Source organism: Oncorhynchus tshawytscha, linkage group LG19 (assembly GCF_018296145.1).
Source record: "Oncorhynchus tshawytscha isolate Ot180627B linkage group LG19, Otsh_v2.0, whole genome shotgun sequence".
Classification (NCBI taxonomy): Eukaryota; Metazoa; Chordata; class Actinopteri; order Salmoniformes; family Salmonidae; genus Oncorhynchus; species Oncorhynchus tshawytscha.
The window spans coordinates 19927645-19946566 of record NC_056447.1 but is presented as its reverse complement, the minus strand read 5'-3'; the positions used below and the strand labels follow the sequence as shown (position 1 = coordinate 19946566).

The window sequence follows — 18922 nt, the reverse complement described above, 5'->3', positions numbered from 1 at the left end:
CAAGTTGCAGAAACATCTCCAGGATGATCAATGGAAACAAGATACACCTGAGCTCAATTTCGAGTCTCGTAGCAAAGGGTCTGAATACTCATGTAAATAAGGTATTTCTGTATTTTTTTTTTTTTTGTTGTAAAAATGTCTAAAAAAACATTTTTTCTTTGTCATTATGAGGTATTGTGTGTAGATTGATGAGGATTTTAACAAAATCAATTTTAGAATAAGGCTGTAACGTAACAAAATGTGGAAAAAGGGAGTTAAGTTCCCTTTTGAGTTCATAGAGAGAGATTTGGGCTCCTAGCAAGACGGCTTTCTCAGTTAAAGAGAAGAGGAGTTCTTATATATTTTAAAAAGGACTCAGTCTGCCTGGTGTGGATTTACAATCAGAGGTGTACAATTCTTTATAGAAACGGGAGAATCTTTAGTTGATTAATCTGGGTTCTGATAGTAATTCACCTGATTCAGATTCAATAGTTGCAATATACTGTACACTAATTGATCATTACTGTGAAGCTTATAGTAATGGTTGACTTAACTTAATGGATGGCAAATTATGCTCTCTGTTTTATCAATAGATTTAGTTCTGTTTTGACTTTGGAGAGAGTAGTCGCTACCTAGTATGAAAAGAGTGTGTGTTGAATAGGATTTTCTGAAGACATTCACAACTTACCTTTAGTCCTCCCAGAGGTTTTCTCCTAACACTTCTACAGATTGGCCCCGGTTAGAGGAGGATTTGATTCCCATTCAGCTACAGTAGCAATGATAATCTGAGGCCTATAATCTCCTGAACACAGGTACGTTCCTCAGCAGTGCTTCCTGTGTACAGGGCTGGCTGACACTTCTGTGACCACTGCTATCTGTGCTTTTGATCTACTCCTCAATCATCTTTCCATGCCAACGATGGTGATTGAAGCTAAAAGGATCCACACGGATAAATTAGCAGCACACTATGCTATTTGAAAACATCTTGCCTGTAAACTCTTGGGTTTTGGTTATTTCTCTGAAGTATAAGAGGAACATTATACTACAGCTTTACAGAATGGATAAAATGGGCAGAAGAAGTGTACAAAGCCGCAGGATAACAGTCCAAAAATAAAGGTACAAAGCGATCAAGTACGTTCCAGTCCAACACCCAGGGTGTGCCTCAAAACATGGGAAGATTCAACCGCAGTCAATACATGTTAGAAGCACCTTTGGCAGCGATTACAGCTGTGAGTCTTATTGGGTGAGTCTCTAAGAGTTTCGCACACCTGGATTGTGCAATATTTGCCCATTATTATTTTCTTCAAGTTCTGTCAAGGTGTTGGGGATCATGCCTAGGCAGCGATGTTCAAGTATTGCCATAGATTTTTAAGTCAAAATTGTAACTTGGCCACTCAGAAACATTCACTGTCTTCTTGGTAAGCAACTTCAATCTGGATTTGGCCTTGTGTTGTAGGTTAGGAAGGGGAGGGGATACCTAGTCAGTTGTGCAACCGATTGCATTCAACTGAAATGTGTCTTCTGCATTTAACCCAGCCCCTCTGAATCAGAGAGGTGCCGGGGGGGCTGCCTTAATCGACAACCACGTCTGCGGTGCCCGCTTATTGTCCTGCTGAAAGGTGAATTCCTCTTTCAGTGTCTGGTGTAAAGCAGACTGAAGCAGGTTTTCCTCTAGGATTTTGCCTGTGCTTAGATCCATCCCATTACTTTTTATCCTGAAAAACTACACAGTCTTTGCTGATGTCAAGCATAACCATAACACGATGCAGTCATCACCACGCATGAAAATAAAGAGTTAGTTTCTCAGTGATATGTTGTGTTGGATTTGCCACAACCCTTACAGAAAAAACACCAGTCTCAACGTCAACAGTGAAGAGGCGACAACAGGATGCTGGCCTTCTAGGCAGAGTTGCAAAGAAAAAGTCAGGCTGTCCAATAAAAAGTCTCGGGCTGTCCAATAAAAAGAAAACATTAAGATGGGCAAAAGAACATAGACACTGGACAGAGGAACCATGCCTAGAAGGACAGTATCCCGGAGTCGCCTCTTCACTGTTGATGTTGAGACTGGTGTTTTGCGGGTACTGTTTAAGGAAGCTGCCAGTTGAGGATTGTGAGGCGTCTGTTTCTCAAACTAGACACTCTAATGTACTTGTCCTCTTGCTCAGTTGAGCACCGGGGCCTCCCACTCCTCTTTCTATTCTGGTTAGAGCAAAGGGAGTAGTACACAGCGTTATACGAGATCTTCAGTTTCTTGGCAATTTCTCGCATGGAATAGCCTTCATTTCTCAGAACAAGAAAACACTGACGAGTTTCAGAAGAAAGTTATTTTAAAATGATAAACTTGGATTAGCTAACACAATGTGCCATTGGAACACGAGTGATGGTTACTGATAATGGGCCTCTGTACGCCTATGTAGATATTCCATAAATAATCAGCCGTTTCCATCTACAATAGTCATTTACAACATTAAAAATCTCTACACTGTATTTCTAATCAATTTGATGTTATTTTAATGGACAAAAAATGTGCTTTTCTTTCTAAAACAAGTACATTTCTAAGTGACCCCAAACTTTTGAACGGTAGTGTATATATACAGTGGGGTATTTAGTCAGCCACCAAATACTTATTTTCCACCATAATTTGCAAATAAATTCATTAAATATCCTACAATATGATTTTCTGGATTTATTTTTCTCATTTTGTCTGTCATAGTTGAAGTGTACCTATGATGAAAATTACAGGCCTCTCTCATCTTTTTAAGTGGGAGAACTTGCACATTTGGTGGCTGACTAAATACTTTTTTCAAAAAAAGGTTTTGTTATATATATATATATGACAAAAAATTATGATTACATCTATTTAGACCCCACATGGAACCCCCCCCAAAAAATGAAATCCAAGGGGCGTGAAAATGTATGATACCCACTGTATATCTTCATACACACTCGGACACGGCTAAGCGTAATATCCTTGATGGTACATAGAAAGTCATGCCACATGTTGGCCTAGAGTTTCAGGCCTGCATGGCTGTAGTCCTCTGACATGTATGTAAATGTAAATGTAAATCATGTGATTTATGTTGCTCTACATGAGTTTGACATTAGTTCAGTGCACTTCTCTACATCTGTGTCAAGTATATTTTAAACAGGAACAATACACGAGACAAGAACATTTGACAGAGAAATGCCGAACTCTATAAACTCTATGACGTTTCAACACAATATTTTATGTGAAACAATTTTTCTTCAGGAAACTCAGTTACAGATAATTGGAATTATTGTTTAGAAACACGATATCCATGGGCAAAACTCTTTTCATGAAAGCATTAATAACGTTCAACCAATTCATTCTACCTATATTTTTAAGGTGTTCAAAGAGACCATTAACTAAGCTAAATCCATTTACAGGTTCTGACAAGTTTTCAAGGGAAAGTAAGGATATTACGATACATTGTTTTACAGTTTGTGCCTCTCTTTTGTCTGTAAGCCCGTCATATTCCTAAGACTGAGGGGATTCTTCTGCTTTGAAGTCTCAGTCAGAGCCCTATACGCTTATGGAGGGTAAAAGCAGTCCAATTCTCCCAGGGATATTTACTCAAGGAAAGAGAAGTAACCATCTCCTTTCAAAATGCTACAACTGAGGTGACAATGAAAAGGATGGTGAACCGCAGGAACAATTGCTGCAAGGGTAATGTCAACAAAAGAGGAAGATAGCAATTTATGCTTTAGCTAGTTGTTTGGACGAAGCGGAAATGCATTTCAAAACCTGAAAATGTATTTCTACACCACATTATATACTGAACTTCATTTCAACGCTCCTGGCTCATTGTGCAACAGGGAGATGGAGAAACCAACTCAGACATCACAGACTTGACCCCTGACCTCTAACAGGGCATGGGCGCCCAACCAGAGTGTGGTCTAGTCTTCAGGGAACTAGCTAAATGTTTTCTCTGTGTCTCTTCTCTGCTTAACCAAACAGTCAGCAACATACTAATTGGGTTTTGAAGTTTCCCTGTGTGTGTGTGTGTGTGTGTGTGTGTGTGTGTGTGTGTGTGTGTGTGTGTGTGTGTGTGTGTGTGTGTGTGTGTGTGTGTGTGTGTGTGTGTGTGTGTGTGTGTGTGTGTGTGTGTGTGTGTGTGTGTGTGCGTGTGCATGTGTGTGTGCGCATGTGTGTGCATGCATAAGCAAGTGTATGTGTGCATGCATGTATACTAGCCTACGTGCATGTGCATATTTGTTTGGGAATCAATGGGAATGTTGTGTTAGGGTAAATGTATTCCGGTTCCCATTGCGACTGTGATCATGTTTAGTATTGATGAGCCCCTGAATTACAGGGTGTCTGTTGAGATATCAAAGGGCCACGTAGTCCTGAGGCATGGTCCTAGGACCTGAGAACTAGGACCTGAGACCTAGGACCTGAGAACTAGGACCTGAGACCTAGGACCTGAGAACTAGGACCTGAGACCTAGGACCTGAGACCTAGGACCTGAGACCTAGGACCTGAGACCTAGGACCTGAGAGACCTGAGACCTAGGACCTGAGACCTAGGACCTGAGACCTGAGACCTAGGACCTGAGACCTAGGACCTGAGACATAGGACCTGAGACCTGAGACCTAGGACCTGAGACCTAGGACCTGAGACGTAGGACCTGAGACCTAGGACCTGAGACCTAGGACCTGAGACCTAGGACCATGCCTCAGGACTACCTGGCCTGATGACTCCTGGCTGTCCCCAGTCCACCTTCTCATGCTGCTGCTCCAGTTTCAACTGTTCTGCCTGCGGCTGTGGAACCCTGACCTGTTCACCGGACGTGTTACCTTGTCCCAGACCTGCTTTTTCGACTCTCTCTCTCTACCGCGCCTGCTGTCTCTAACTCTGAATGATCGGCTATGAAAAGCCAACTGACATTTAGTTATGAGGTGCTGACCTGTTGCACCCTCTACAACCACTGTGATTATTATTATTTGACCCTGCTGGTCATCTATGAATGTTTGAACATCTTGGTCATGTACTGTTATAATCTCCACCCAGCACAGCCAGAAGAAGACTGACCACCCCTCAGTCAGAGCTTGGTTCCTCTCTAGGTTTCTTCCTAGATTCCTGCCTTTCTAGGGAGTTGTTCCTAGCCACCGTGCTTCTACACCTGCATTGCTTGGGGTTTTAGGTTTGGGGTTTTAGGCTGGGTTTCTGTATAGCACTTTGTGACATCGGCTGATGTTAAAAGGGCTTTATAAAATTGATTGATTGATTGATTGACGTAGGCTCCTTTCCCCTCCGCCCTCTGGGGAGGAAAGCTCCACTGCCAGGGGTTACGTACCATCACCCTTAAAACAAAGATTGCAGTCAGAGTGCAGTATAACTGCAGTTAGAGTGCAGTATAATTTCTGTCAGGTCTATTTCCTGTCAGGTCCTCCTAACTACTAATCAGGAGCCCCACAAAAGGACCCCAAACAAATCTGTCCCTCACAATGGCGGTTATAAACTCAACCCCGAAGACCACAATGCACTTCTATGGAGCTGACCGTCAGGAAGTGGGATATTGTGGTGGAACAAAGGGAACTGGCAACTTTCATTGTAAAGTATTTGCAGGAGTATAACTGAAGCCATTGTTCTATCACTTCTTATCTGTAGCTGTTTATGTTGTTGCTCTTGGCCTTTTGACTGATTGACATGAGATAAATACTAAAAGGCCTTGTGTGTCAGTTTCAAGTTTTTTCAACCGATTTGCCTAGCTTTCTCTATGGCTAGTTTGTGCCCTCAGAGTAGTGAGGGTGTCAGCCAGGGAGTGTGTTCTTTTTTTCATGGTGACTCGCTTCAATGGACAGCTAATTTGGGATCTGAGCCAGAGGTTTTGGGGGAAATATGAGAGGCCAACCTCCCGCAATCATGCAGTGTCGGTGACCGCTCGACCGCAAGACACCAGCGAGCTGCCATTCAAGACCCGGCTGGCTCAGAGCCATATATTTAGAGAGTTAGGTCAACTTTTAGAATTTTGAATATTGTTCTAATTCAGTTTGTTTAAATATTCCCCATGTAATGTTAATGGGGATCTAACATGGCTGCCAAAGAATGTTGTAGTGTCATGTACTATAAATTCATCATAATGCAGAAACTGCATTGGCATTGCATGGGTTTGGGCCGGGTAGATCATTCCTGGGATCATGCTGATGAGGTGTGTGTGTGTTTGTGCTTATATTTATCCTATTTCACACATGCACAGGTATGTACTAATATGCATATATGAATTGGAAATGTGTTTTTTGCATATCCCATCTTGTCCTGAGACAAGCCCGGAGAGTGGGGTCACGGCCAGTGTCTGCCATTATCAACGGCAACCATGGAGAAATGAGGGTTAAGTGCCTTGTCTTGCACATCAACAGATTTTTTACCTTGTTGGTTCAAGCTATCGACCTTTCGGTTACGTTTTAACCCCTAAGCTACCTGCTCTTTGTCTGTGTGTGTGTGTGTGTGTGTGTGTGTGTGTGTGTGTGTGTGTGTGTGTGTGTGTGTGTGTGTGTGTGTGTGTGTGTGTGTGTGTGTGTGTGTGTGTGTGTGTGTGTGTGCATGTGTGTTTTACTATCCTTGTGGGGACCAGAAGTCCTCACAAGGATAGTAAAACATGGACAATTCTGACAAGTGGGTAAATTTTTCAGGTCCCCACACGGAAAAAGGCTATTTTAGGCTTAGGGGTTAGGTTTAGGTTAAGGGTTAAGGGGAAATAGGGTTTTGAATGGGAATCAAACGTTTGGTCCATGCAAGGATAGTAAATCCTGTGTGTGTGTGTGTGTGTGTGTGTGTGTGTGTGTGTGTGTGTGTGTGTGTGTGTGTGTGTGTGTGTGCGTGTAGCGTAGGGGAGGAGGCACATTCACTGAAACAGCTGTTCCAGATGTTGCCCTGGACATGTCACAATCCAGGGCAGAGGAATGGGCCTGGGCTAGTGAGTTAACCTGTCCCTGCTACCTTCCCAGGTAGTGTAGTGTTGCACAAAAACAGACTAGATGGTCCTTTGGGGTCATGTCAGACTGTGTGCTCAGCCAGTCACAGCCATACAGAAAGGGCTGAGCAACTACACGAGCTGTCAGAACGCTTTGGCTGCTTTGAGCTGGTCAACTATTCCGATGTCATTCTCTGTTCTCTGTCTGCGGATCTAAATATGTGAAGGCCTTGTTCTTTTTGGTCAGCCAATGTTGCAGTACGGGTAGCATTTATGCAGGCCACTACTGCCCTCTATGTTTCCCCTTACTACTACAACAAGTAACACACTGAAGCTCTGCTAATAGGAACACGGCCTGTGTTACTCAAGGGCGTGTACAGTGTCATAGAATTATACAAAATCGACAACAAACTTTGATGGCGCACTAATAAAGCACGTTTTAAACGCACGGACAGATAAAACAACATTTCAGTACTTAAGACAAGGAAATGTAAAGTTTTCCTAACGGGCTTCCGAGTCCCTTTGCATTAAGAGAGTAATAAAAGCCACGATCAAAACAAGACAACTGAATGGTCTTCAGGTCATATATGGCAAATCATGTGTGTTACAGTATGTTGGTGCTTGTAGTTGAGACACAGAGAGAGGGGGAGAGAGAGAGCGAAAGAAAGGAGGGAGAGAGAGACACAGAGAAAAGGAGAGCGAGACCAAGAGAGAGCCTGAGAAGCCCCCCTTTACGGAGGACGTGAAATGTCTGTCAGTGGTCTGCCAAGCCATTCATATAGCCAGACAGTCTTCATACAGACACACTGAGGCTCCTCTGTGGTTCTGACACTGTGCCCTATCCCCTGTCGCTCCTCTGTTGCTCCCCTGTTGCTCCCCTGTCCCTCCTCTGTTGCTCCTCTCTCTGAACAAGTGAGTCATCCCATTGAGTTGGCTCATTTACATTCTAAGATAAAGGACTTCTGATCCAGCCTATTAAACTGTTACATCGCCTGACAAGACTGCTGATTTCCCTACATAAGTAGGCAGCCTATGCAGTATATGAAAGCCGTTCGATTTCTCGTAAATGTATCTTTAAATCCCATGTTCTTAAAGGGATAGTTAGGGATTTCAACAATAAAGCCCTTTATCCACTTCCCCAGTGTCAGTTGATCTCATGTACACCATTTTTTACGTCTCTGCGTCCAGTGTGAAGAAAGTTAGAAGTAGTTTTGCGAGCCAATGCTAACTAGCGCTAGTAGCTATACGACAGAGTAGAGTATTATGGCTCTTCATTATTTTGTTCTATGCACTCTGCATGCTCTGTTCAAAGGGAGTGAGGTACCAGAAAAGGACTGATATCACAAGGTCTGTGTATGTGACAACATGTGCTCTCTAACCGTAACCTAGCAACCCTGGCAATGTGGTCCTGCACTGCCCCGGCACCGCAACAACCCACTTGTTTTCACTCACGGAGGTCCTTCCATCACATGACTTATTATGACCACTTCCTACACCCACTGGGGTTCTCCCTGCTGATTTAACCTGCTCTGGCACTTCTCTCCTCTACCCTTGTTCCTAATCAGCAGGGGGTTCCCCCAGTCTCTCTCCTCTCTCCCTAGAGTTTCCCCTGTCTCCTCCTCAGGCTTTTGGTCACTGTGCATTAGAACTCAGCTCTGGACCGATACTGAGTCCTCCTTCTCCCTCTCTGTTTCTTCCTCTCTCTCGCTCTCTCTCACTCTTGTTTTTCTATTCTTCTCTTTCTCTTTCCCTCTTTCTCCCTCCCTCTTACCTTCCCTGTCTCCCTCTCCCTCTCTCATTCTGCACAAAGGAGAAACCAGAGCTGGCCTTGCTCCCTGCATCTGTGACTCTGCATGTGAACCGTGTGTGCGGTGGTGAGATCGTCCCAGTGAGTTTGGGGAGGAACGCAGGAGACAATTAGGGACTTCAAAGGAGCCCTGTGTGCAGGTGTGAGGGCCGTCTGACACAGTGCTCTAATCTGAGGGCTGCTTGTCAGTTGCACGCCCCTGTCAAACATGGAACTCCTTTGAAGGTCTCTCAGGCACAATGCAGTATCTTTACGTTACAAACATTGCATATACATGCTTGCAACCCCGGGCATGTGCACACGCAAGCAGGGCATGCAACCAGGCATCAATCTCTGTGCCATAAGAAAACACACACACACACACACACTTGAATAACTACACAGCGACAAGTGTTTCTTTTTTTCAGGATAGTAAAAAGGGTATTTTTACTTGGGTAAACAAACACAGAACAATGAGCTGATAAACATATATTTTGTCAATGCCTCTATGAAAGAGACCCATATTTTTGGCCGCCGCTGATTAGTTAACGATTCTAATTATGTTAGAAGCACATCAGTCTCCACATCGGTCTCCACATCGGTCTCCACATCGATCTCCACATCGGTCTCCATTGTTAATTCAAGTCATCATGTGTGTTATAGTCGGTAGACATAATAAGTGCATTAGTAGTCTCTCTGAGTTGTCATAGAGATACTTATGGCCCCTATGGGAACAGAGACAAATATACAGTGTTTATAACTGAGTGTCAATTGGTCCCTTACGCAGGCTTAGGAAACAGAGCCGAGCTTGTTGGTATTCCTCTGTCCTGGTAGAATGGGTGCATCTCGGTAGCCTAGTGGTTAGAGCGTTTTGCCAGTTCAGTTGAAGGCATCCCCCTTTCCCCTTCCTTTACATATACAGGGTGGACCCTGGGCCTCTCCTTCCCTCTCAACCACACACCCAAACCAACCCACCCACAATCCCAGCCAGCCAGGCCACCAGCAGCATGTGGAACTGATCATAGATCCTCATCAAACACCCAGAGAAAATAGCAACTAGCAGGTCATAAACAGATCAGGTACTGCTTATATATATATATATATATATATATATATATATATATATATATATATATATATATATATATATATATATAGTGGGGAGAACAAGTATTTGATACACTGCCGACTTTGCAGGTTTTCCTACTTACAAAGCATGTAGAGGTCTGTAATTTTTATCATAGGTACACTTCAACTGTGGGAGATGGAATCTAAAACAAAAATCCAGAAAATCACATTGTATGATTTTTAAGTCATTCATTTGCATTTTATTGCATGACATAAGTATTTGATCACCTACCAACCAGTAAGAATTCCGGCTCTCACAGACCTGTTAGTTTTTCTTTAAGAAGCCCTCCTGTTCTCCACTCATTACCTGTATTAACTGCACCTGTTTGAACTCGTTACCTGTATAAAAGACACCTGTCCACACACTCAATCAAACAGACTCCAACCTCTCCACAACGGCCAAGACCAGAGAGCTGTGTAAGGACATCAGGGATAAAATTGTAGACCTGCACAAGGCTGGGATGGGCTACAGGACAATAGGCAAGCAGCTTGGTGAGAAGGCAACAACTTTTGGCGCAATTATTAGAAAATGGAAGAAGTTCAAGATGGCGGTCAATCCCCCTCGGTCTGGGGCTCCATGCAAGATCTCACCTCGTGGGGCATCAATGATCATGAGGAAGGTGAGGGATCAGCCCAGAACTACACGGCAGGACCTGGTCAATGACCTGAAGAGAGCTGGGACCACAGTCTCAAAGAAAACCATTAGTAACACACTACGCCATCATGGATTAAAATCCTACAGCGCACGCAAGGTCCCCCTGCTCAAGCCAGCGCATGTCCAGGCCCGTCTGAAGTTTGCCAATGACCATCTGGATGAACCAGAAGTGGATTGGGAGAAGGTCATGTGGTCTGACGAGACAAAAATAGAGCCTTTTGGTCTAAACTCCACTCGCCGTGTTTGGAGGAAGAAGAAGGATGAGTACAACCCCAAGAACACCATCCCAACTGTGAAGCATGGAGGTGGAAACATCATTCTTTGGGGATGCTTTTCTGCAAAGGGGACCGGACGACTGCACCGTATTGAGGGGATGATGGATGGGGCCATGTATCGCGAGATCTTGGCCAACAACCTCCTTCCCACAGTAAGAGCATTGAAGATGGGTCGTGGCTGGGTCTTCCAGCATGACAACGACCCGAAACACACATCCAGGGCAACTAAGGAGTGGCTCCGTAAGAAGCATCTCCAGACCTGAACCCAATAGAAAATCTTTGGAGGGAGCTGAAAGTCCTTATTGTCCAGCGACAGCCCCGAAACCTGAAGGATCTGGAGAAGGTCTGTATGGAGGAGTGGGCCAAAATCCCCGCTACAGTGTGTGCAAACCTGGTCAAGAACTACAGGGAACGTATGATCTCTGTAATTGCAAACATAGGTTTCTGTTCCAAATATTAAGTTCTGCTTTTCTGATGTATCAAATACTTATGTCATGCAATAAAATGCAAATGAATTACTTAAAAATCATTCAATGTGATTTTCTTGATTTTTGTTTTAGATTCCATCTCTCACAGTTGAAGTGTACCTATGATAAAAATGACAGAACTCTACATGCTTTGTAAATAGGAAAACCTGCAAAATCGGCAGTGTATCAAATACTTGTTCTCCCCACTGTATATATATGAGAAGAGAGAATGATTATTCTCACTGACTCCGGAAGAGCAATTAAATCACGCCAAAGCGTGCACAGCATTCTGTCCTGGTTATTTCATTATAACTGTTGATGTATATGCGCCAGACCTCTAGACTTAATCACAACAGCATCTCGACTTGCATGCTTCCAAGGGTATTCTCAGATATAGGAATGGGGAAGACTACTATTTGGTGGAGAAGAATAACAGAGCTTTTAAACTCATTGGCAGATATAATTGTGTCTCCAACATTTCCCACAAGAGGGCACTGTTGTTAATCTACAATACATGCTTACAGCGATGACAAAAGTGAAACCATGTCACGTGGTACATTTTTTACACTAGGGAAGTTGCTCAATCTCGGGAACAAAAAAAAAATTTTTTTAGTGTACTTCAATGAACAAGGAAATAGATATATATAAAAACGATATCTAGGTACGTTACCGAGGTAAGCGCCATGGATGACAATTGTAACGCTTGCCTTTTAAGTGTTTCCTCATGATGGAAAAACACGACTGTAGAACATGTGTGATCGTTCTTTTTCAGGATGAGCAACACAATAACATCGGCTACATTTATTCGAAACCTCAACTATGGGGTTCGACGAAAACTGTCTGACTTATTGGACCCTCAAGACAGCTGGAAAGACGTTATTGTTTCGATACATAAACCCACAGGGGAGCCGAGGTACTCTCAGCAACATCTAAGGTAATGTGCCAATCAGCTACTTCTCTGACGGCAGTGACACCGTCGCCATCATAACAAGTTGTTACCTTCTGTCAAGCCTGCATGATATTTTGTAACATGTTTTTGGGTTGTTTCCCTTTTCTACTGCTCCATTCTTGAACTAACCTTCATATAACAGGCGATTTGAAGCAGTAGTTTTACAGGGAAGAAGTCCCACCATGGAGCTACTGAATGACTGGGGGACATCTAACAGCACCGTGGGAGAGTTAGTGGACATTCTGATGAGCCACAGGTTAATGGCTGCAGCCAGTATTATTCTACCAGGTTGGGTACTACAGTAGGCAATATGCATTAGATCAAGGACTTTCTAGTATTTTGACTGCCTGTTCATCTCTGGTCTGGCCTTCATGTGTGTATTTATTTCAACAGTGCCCCGTCATTATTTGTATCTAAATTCTTATGTTTTACCCAGATGCAATCAACAACCCCCGTCCAGCAGTCCCCCAGCCACCTGATTCTCCCAGAGACAAAGAGATGGTAGGCAACAGCGATGCTGCAACAAGACCCCTGGGGAGGACAGAGGCACAGACAAAGGAACAGCCACCACCAGACAGCACCTCAGAGCCACAGGAGGACCCGGAACCCAATGGCACTGCAGGTGACCTGCATATAAATGTGTTATAATCACTGGAGGTGTACTGAATGTCCAGAACGTAGTGATACATGTGGTTATAGATTCTATATAGATTAGCTTTATAGGTTATTTTACTTGCGGTTTAATGAGACACATATGGTGACAGGATACTGTTATAGATTGTGTTTAGTGAGATGAAATGTGTAAACTAGGCCTATTAGATTGAACCTGTTCAGTCGTGTGTGTCACAGTGCACACAACACCCAGTAGGTGGCAGCAATATGTGCAGTGCTCAATAAACTATGATAACTGCACTAAGAATGATCCTCATAAACAGGTTTGTCCGTTGATCCTTAGGTTTTCTCAGGCTTTCTTTCCACGAGCTGAAGAAGATAACTGGTCATTTTGACGAGAGGCCAGTGAGTGACGGTGGGAGCAGACTTGGTGAGGGCGGCTTTGGAACGGTCTACAAAGGCCTCATCAATGGCAAACCTGTGGCAGTGAAGAAACTACACTCAGTAGGTGTTCATTGTTCTCTCTGGCACTAACGCCTTATTGTTTGTTCAGTGTGCGAGTCGAGTTGTTGTCCATATTTGATTATCCAGCACATTCTCAATGGTGACTAAAACTTCTGTCACCTTCTTTTTAGATGGAAGACATCTCACTTGAAGAGCTGAGCGTTCAGTTCATTCAAGAGGTCCAAACTCTTATGGTGTAGGTGTTTCTTTTCTGCTCGTCCGTTGTTGTTTTGTGAGGAGTCCTTGTACGCTAGCTGACCTGCTGTGCGACCACGTCATTACACCTCTATTCCATTAATGGAATCAATAGCTTGCGTGTGCTCAATATCTCACAATCAGACAACACATCTACCTCCTATGTCTCCGCTAACAAAAAATCAACAGAGAAATGTCCCGAGCGACCTATATCTTAGAGCGGGACTTTACTTGGGAACTCTCCAGAGATAGTTTTTTAGATTGAGTAGATTTGATTTACCTTTGACTCTCTTTAATGTTGAAAGAACAGGCCACTGTTTGATAAGAGCCCTCTTATTTTCACAGGTTGAAACACGAAAACCTAGTAGACATGGTTGGCTTTTCCCGTGATGGCCATCACCCCTGTTTGGTGTATGCTTACATGTCCAATGGTTCATTGCTAGATCGTCTGGCTTGCTTGGTAAGCATACATATCTGCCTGGCATCTCCCTTCACTTTATTTATACAGAACCGTTGAGATAAAAATAGATTTTTAGCAAGAGAAACCTTTTACATGTACTTTGTCTTTGTGACTATATTTATTTCATTGTAGGATGGTAGCCCTCCTCTTTCCTGGCACAGGAGATGTTTGATCGCTGTGGGAACGGCCAGAGGCTTAGATTATCTGCACAGCAACCACCATGTCCACAGAGATGTCAAGAGGTAACTGTGGACATTTTCTATAATGCATTTCCCATGGCACTTTATCATATTTTAGACATTTTAATCATGGACGGACAACCTTGTCATATCAGTCTCAATGTTATTAATGTGTGCTAAATCATTTCTATCTGGCAGTGGTAATATTTTGCTGGATGAATTGCTTGTGCCGAAGATCTCCGATTTTGGGCTGACCCGAGCCTCAGCCACGCGATCGTCGGCGACAGTGATGACAGAGAGGATTGTGGGTACAACAGCATACATGGCAAATGAGGCACTCAGGGGCGAGATCACTCCTAAATCTGACATCTACAGTTTTGGAGTGGTGAGTTGTTCTTTACAGCTACACAAATGTATGGAACTAACACAATGCACAGACGTTATACAATACAATGTGAAATCCACACCGCATTGATTTGATGATTAGCAACACCACATGACAAGTGGAATTGACCCTTTGCTAAGCCCCGCCCCAGAATATTGGGCAACCAATGGATAGCAACTGTCACCAAGTCCGACACCTCGCATGAAAGCCAGTGAGGGCTATGGAAAAATTGTTTTCTAAAAAAAAATGTATGTTTAAATGGAGTATTTTTCAAATCTGAAATTATACTTTTGTTACATTGTTTGTTAGCTCAGCTGGTTAGCTAGCTCTGTCTCAAAGAATCCTCCATGTGCAGCTATTACAGCCTTGCAGACCTTTGGCATTCTAGTTGTATTTTTTTTAGGTAATCTGAAGACATTTCACCCCATGCTTCCTGAAGCAACTCCCATAAACTGGATTGACTTGATGGGCACTTCTTACGGTCAAGCTGCTCCCACAACAGCTCAATAGGGTTGAGATCCGGTGACTGGCCTGGCCACTCCATTATAGACAGAATACCAGCTGACTGCTTCTTCCCTAAATAGTTCTTGCATAGTTGGGAGCTGTGCTTTGGGTCATTGTCCGGTTATAGGACGAAATTGGCTCCAATTAAGCGCCGTCCACAGGGTATGGCATGGCGTTGCAAAATGGAGTGATTTCCTTCCTTCTGCAAAATCCCTTTTACCCTGTACAAATCTCCCACTTTACCACCACCAAAGCACCCCCAGACCATCACATTGCCTCCAACATGCTTGACAGATGGCGTTAATCACTCCTCCAGCGTCTTTTCATTTTATCTACATCTCACAAATGTTCTTCTTTGTGATCCGAACACCTCAATCTTAGATTTGTCTGTCCATAACACTTTTTTCCAATCTTCCTCTGTCCAGTGTCTGTGTTCTTTTGCCCCTCTTAATCTTTTCTGTTTATTGGCCAGTTTATTGGCCAATTATAATGACAGTCCACCATAACATACCCAAGAGTTTCCTGATTAGCAAGGGGTAGTCTGTGTTTCATTTCATTGTGTATTAGAAACACAGTTTGATATCATTGTTAGGGGATTTCGCGAGTGTTTGAATGGGGAATTGGGCTGCCCAGGAAAAATGATGTCCGAGGTTGTAACAGTAACCAAGAGGGGCTTAGCGAAGGGTCAATTTTGGCAGCACCTCATGTGGCTACACCACACCATTATGACAAACGGGTAAAGTGTTAGAGTTTTTCCTTTCTCACCATCACTTTAAAGACCTAAATAGAGCCTAGAAGATACAGCGACAAGAATATTGAATTTATTGAGAAACTGCAACGTAAGTAAAACTCATGAAACGGAATTGTCAGTTCAGCAGTTTACCTCAGTGCAAGACTCCAAAAACTACTGACACACACATAATTATCGGACCCGTAAGTCAGAATCATGCACCTTTGTCAGTCTACCAGCCAATCAATTTCACAATGAAATATCATTAAGGGTTGCACCACAATGATACATTAAAAAAACATGTTGGCAAATGTTTATTTAGGCTAATAATGGAAAGTGTGGGAACAGTACTGTATGACATAAATGACCTTCTCTAATGTCAGCAGTCTAATATGAGGTCAGGTCATCTGTGTGTTGAACTGGTTGAACCTGGTCATAAACCAACAGCTACTGTCTTGTGTTCAGCCTGACAGCCCTGGGAACAGTATCTTCGATATAGCATACTTTATTATTAGTGGAGAGTTATATACAGTGCCTTGCGAAAATATTCGGCCTCCTTGAACTTTGCGACCTTTTGCCACATTTCAGGCTTCAAACATAAAGATATAAAACTGTATTTTTTTGTGAAGAATCAACAACAAGTGGGACACAATCATGAAGTGGAACGACATTTATTGGATATTTCAAACTTTTTTAACAAATCAAAAACTGAAAAATTGGGCGTGCAAAATTATTCAGCCCCTTTGCTTTCAGTGCAGCAAACTCTCTCCAGAAGTTCAGTGAGGATCTCTGAATGATCCAATGTTGACCTAAATGACTAATGATGATAAATACAATCCACCTGTGTGTAATCAAGTCTGCGTATAAATGCATCTGCACTGTGATAGTCTCAGAGGTCCGTTAAAAGCGCAGAGAGCATCATGAAGAACAAGGAACACACCAGGCAGGTCCGAGATACTGTTGTGAAGAAGTTTAAAGCCGGATTTGGATACAAAAAGATTTCCCAAGCTTTAAACATCCCAAGGAGCACTGTGCAAGAGATAATATTGAAATGGAAGTAGTATCAGACCACTGCAAGTCTACCAAGACCTGGCCGTCCCTCTAAACTTTCAGCTCACACAAGGAGAAGACTGATCAGAGATGCAGCCAAGAGGCCCATGATCACTCTGGATGAACTGCAGAGATCTACAGCTGAGGTGGGAGACTCTGTCCATAGGACAACAATCAGTCGTATATTGCACAAATCTGGCCTTTATGGAAGAGTGGCAAGAAGAAAGCCATTTCTTAAAGATATCCATAAAAAGTGTTGTTTAAAGTTTGCCACAAGCCACCTGGGAGACACACCAAACATGTGGAAGAAGGTGCTCTGGTCAGATGAAACCAAAATGGAACTTTTTGGCAACAATGCAAAACGTTATGTTTGGCGTAAAAGCAACACAGCTCATCACCGTGAACACACCATCCCCACTGTCAAACATGGTGGTGGCAGCATCATGGTTTGGGCCTGCTTTTCTTCAGCAGGGACAGGGAAGATGGTTAAAATTGATGGGAAGATGGATGGAGCCAAATACAGGACCATTCTGGAAGAACCTGATGGTGTCTGCAAAAGACCTGAGACTGGGACGGAGATTTGTCTTCCAACAAGACAATGATCCAAAACATAAAGCAAAATCTACAATGGAATGGTTCAAAAATAAACATATCCAGGTGTTAGAATGGCCAAGTCAAAGTCCAGACCTGAATCCAATCGAGAATCTGTGGAAAGAACTGAAAACTGCTGTTCACAAATGCTCTCCATCCAACCTCACTGAGCTCGAGCTGTTTTGCAAGGAGGAATGGGAAAAAATTTCAGTCTCTTGATGTGCAAAACTGATAGAGACATACCCCAAGCGACTTACAGCTGTAATCGCAGCAAAAGGTGGAGCTACAAAGTATTAACTTAAGGGGGCTGAATAATTTTGCACGCCCAATTTTTTAGTTTTTGATTTGTTAAAAAAGTTTGAAATATCCAATAAATGTCGTTCCACTTCATGATTGTGTCCCACTTGTTGTTGATTCTTCACAAAAAAATACAGTTTTAAATCTTTATGTTTGAAGCCTGAAATGTGGCAAAAGGTCGCAAAGTTCAAGGGGGCCGAATACTTTAGCAAGGCACTGTATATAATATATAGAGGCCTGTTAGCTGGAGCCAAGTGGTTCATCTTAAGGTTTCTGTCATCTACAGGTGTTGCTAGAAATATTGTCGGGACTCCCGCCAGTCGATGAAAACCGTGATCCCAAGTTCCTGGTGAGCAAAGCAGCACAATGGAATCTTTCTCTATACTCTTCAGACTTCACCATCCCCCAATACAGTACACATGAATGCATGTTATCTAAAGAAAACTATTTACTATACCGTATCAATCAAAAAGGCAGTTATTTGTGCAGCAAATACTTACTAACCTTCTACTTTTGCTCCCGGTGGAACATAAGGCCACATTTGTAGATTATAGATGGCAGTGCTCTACTTCTCTTGTCTGCCAGTGTAGTTACCACTGCAGGCAGTGGCTGATGGCTGTGTGTGTTTCAGCGGTTTGTTACGACTGTTATGATTTGTTATGACTTGTTATGGCTGTTATAGATGGAGATGAAAGATGAGATTGATGAGGAGGAGATGGCCCTGGAGGACTTTGTGGACAAGAAGATGACAGACTGGGACCTGCCATTGGTGGAGAGGACCTACTTCTTAGCGAGCGACTGTCTCAGTGACAAGAAGAACAAACGGCCACTGATGGAAGAGGTGTGTGATGCCATTACAGTTGGTAGCTCTTTGGTTTACGGTACCGTTTCCACTGGTATGCAGTAGCAATGGGTACTTTGTGGTACTTAGCTGTTAGTGATCAACACAATCGCTTACTAGCTGGGAGCTAATGCTTACTACTAGCTGCTTATGGTCTATATCACACTGAAATGTCAATATTTGAATAGGTCCTGACAGAGCTTGAAGATGTTGTCAAAAGCATTTCACTGGAACAGCTGGGACCCCAGAGTGAAGCATAGACAACAGGAAGAACGACTATCCCCCACTCATTTTCCTTAAGTTTACTTTGCTGAAGAAAAGGACCAAACATGTTACACCAGTCTTTTGTATTTTTTGCCAAAATAATAAATATATTTTCCATCTTTGTTGAATTGCTTGA

General features: G+C 43.1%; 1 protein-coding gene across 2 annotated transcripts; it reads left to right on the top strand.

Moving 5' to 3' along the window:
* The first annotated feature begins 11749 nt into the window (after positions 1-11749).
* LOC112218414 (interleukin-1 receptor-associated kinase 4) lies at positions 11750-18908 on the top strand. 2 transcript variants are annotated; one of them, XM_024379181.2, is made up of 12 exons: positions 11750-11886; positions 11998-12159; positions 12317-12462; positions 12611-12796; positions 13130-13290; positions 13422-13486; positions 13831-13945; positions 14078-14187; positions 14323-14509; positions 17968-18030; positions 18364-18522; positions 18711-18908. In XM_024379181.2, the coding sequence occupies exons 2-12, from the start codon at positions 11999-12001 to the stop codon at positions 18780-18782; spliced, it is 1425 nt and encodes a 474-aa protein (XP_024234949.1). In that variant the 5' UTR covers positions 11750-11886; position 11998; the 3' UTR covers positions 18783-18908. The 2 variants fall into 2 exon arrangements, with proteins under 2 accessions (XP_024234949.1, XP_024234947.1); XM_024379179.2 differs by having other exon boundaries at positions 11762-11899.
* Positions 18909-18922: the final 14 nt, after the last annotated feature.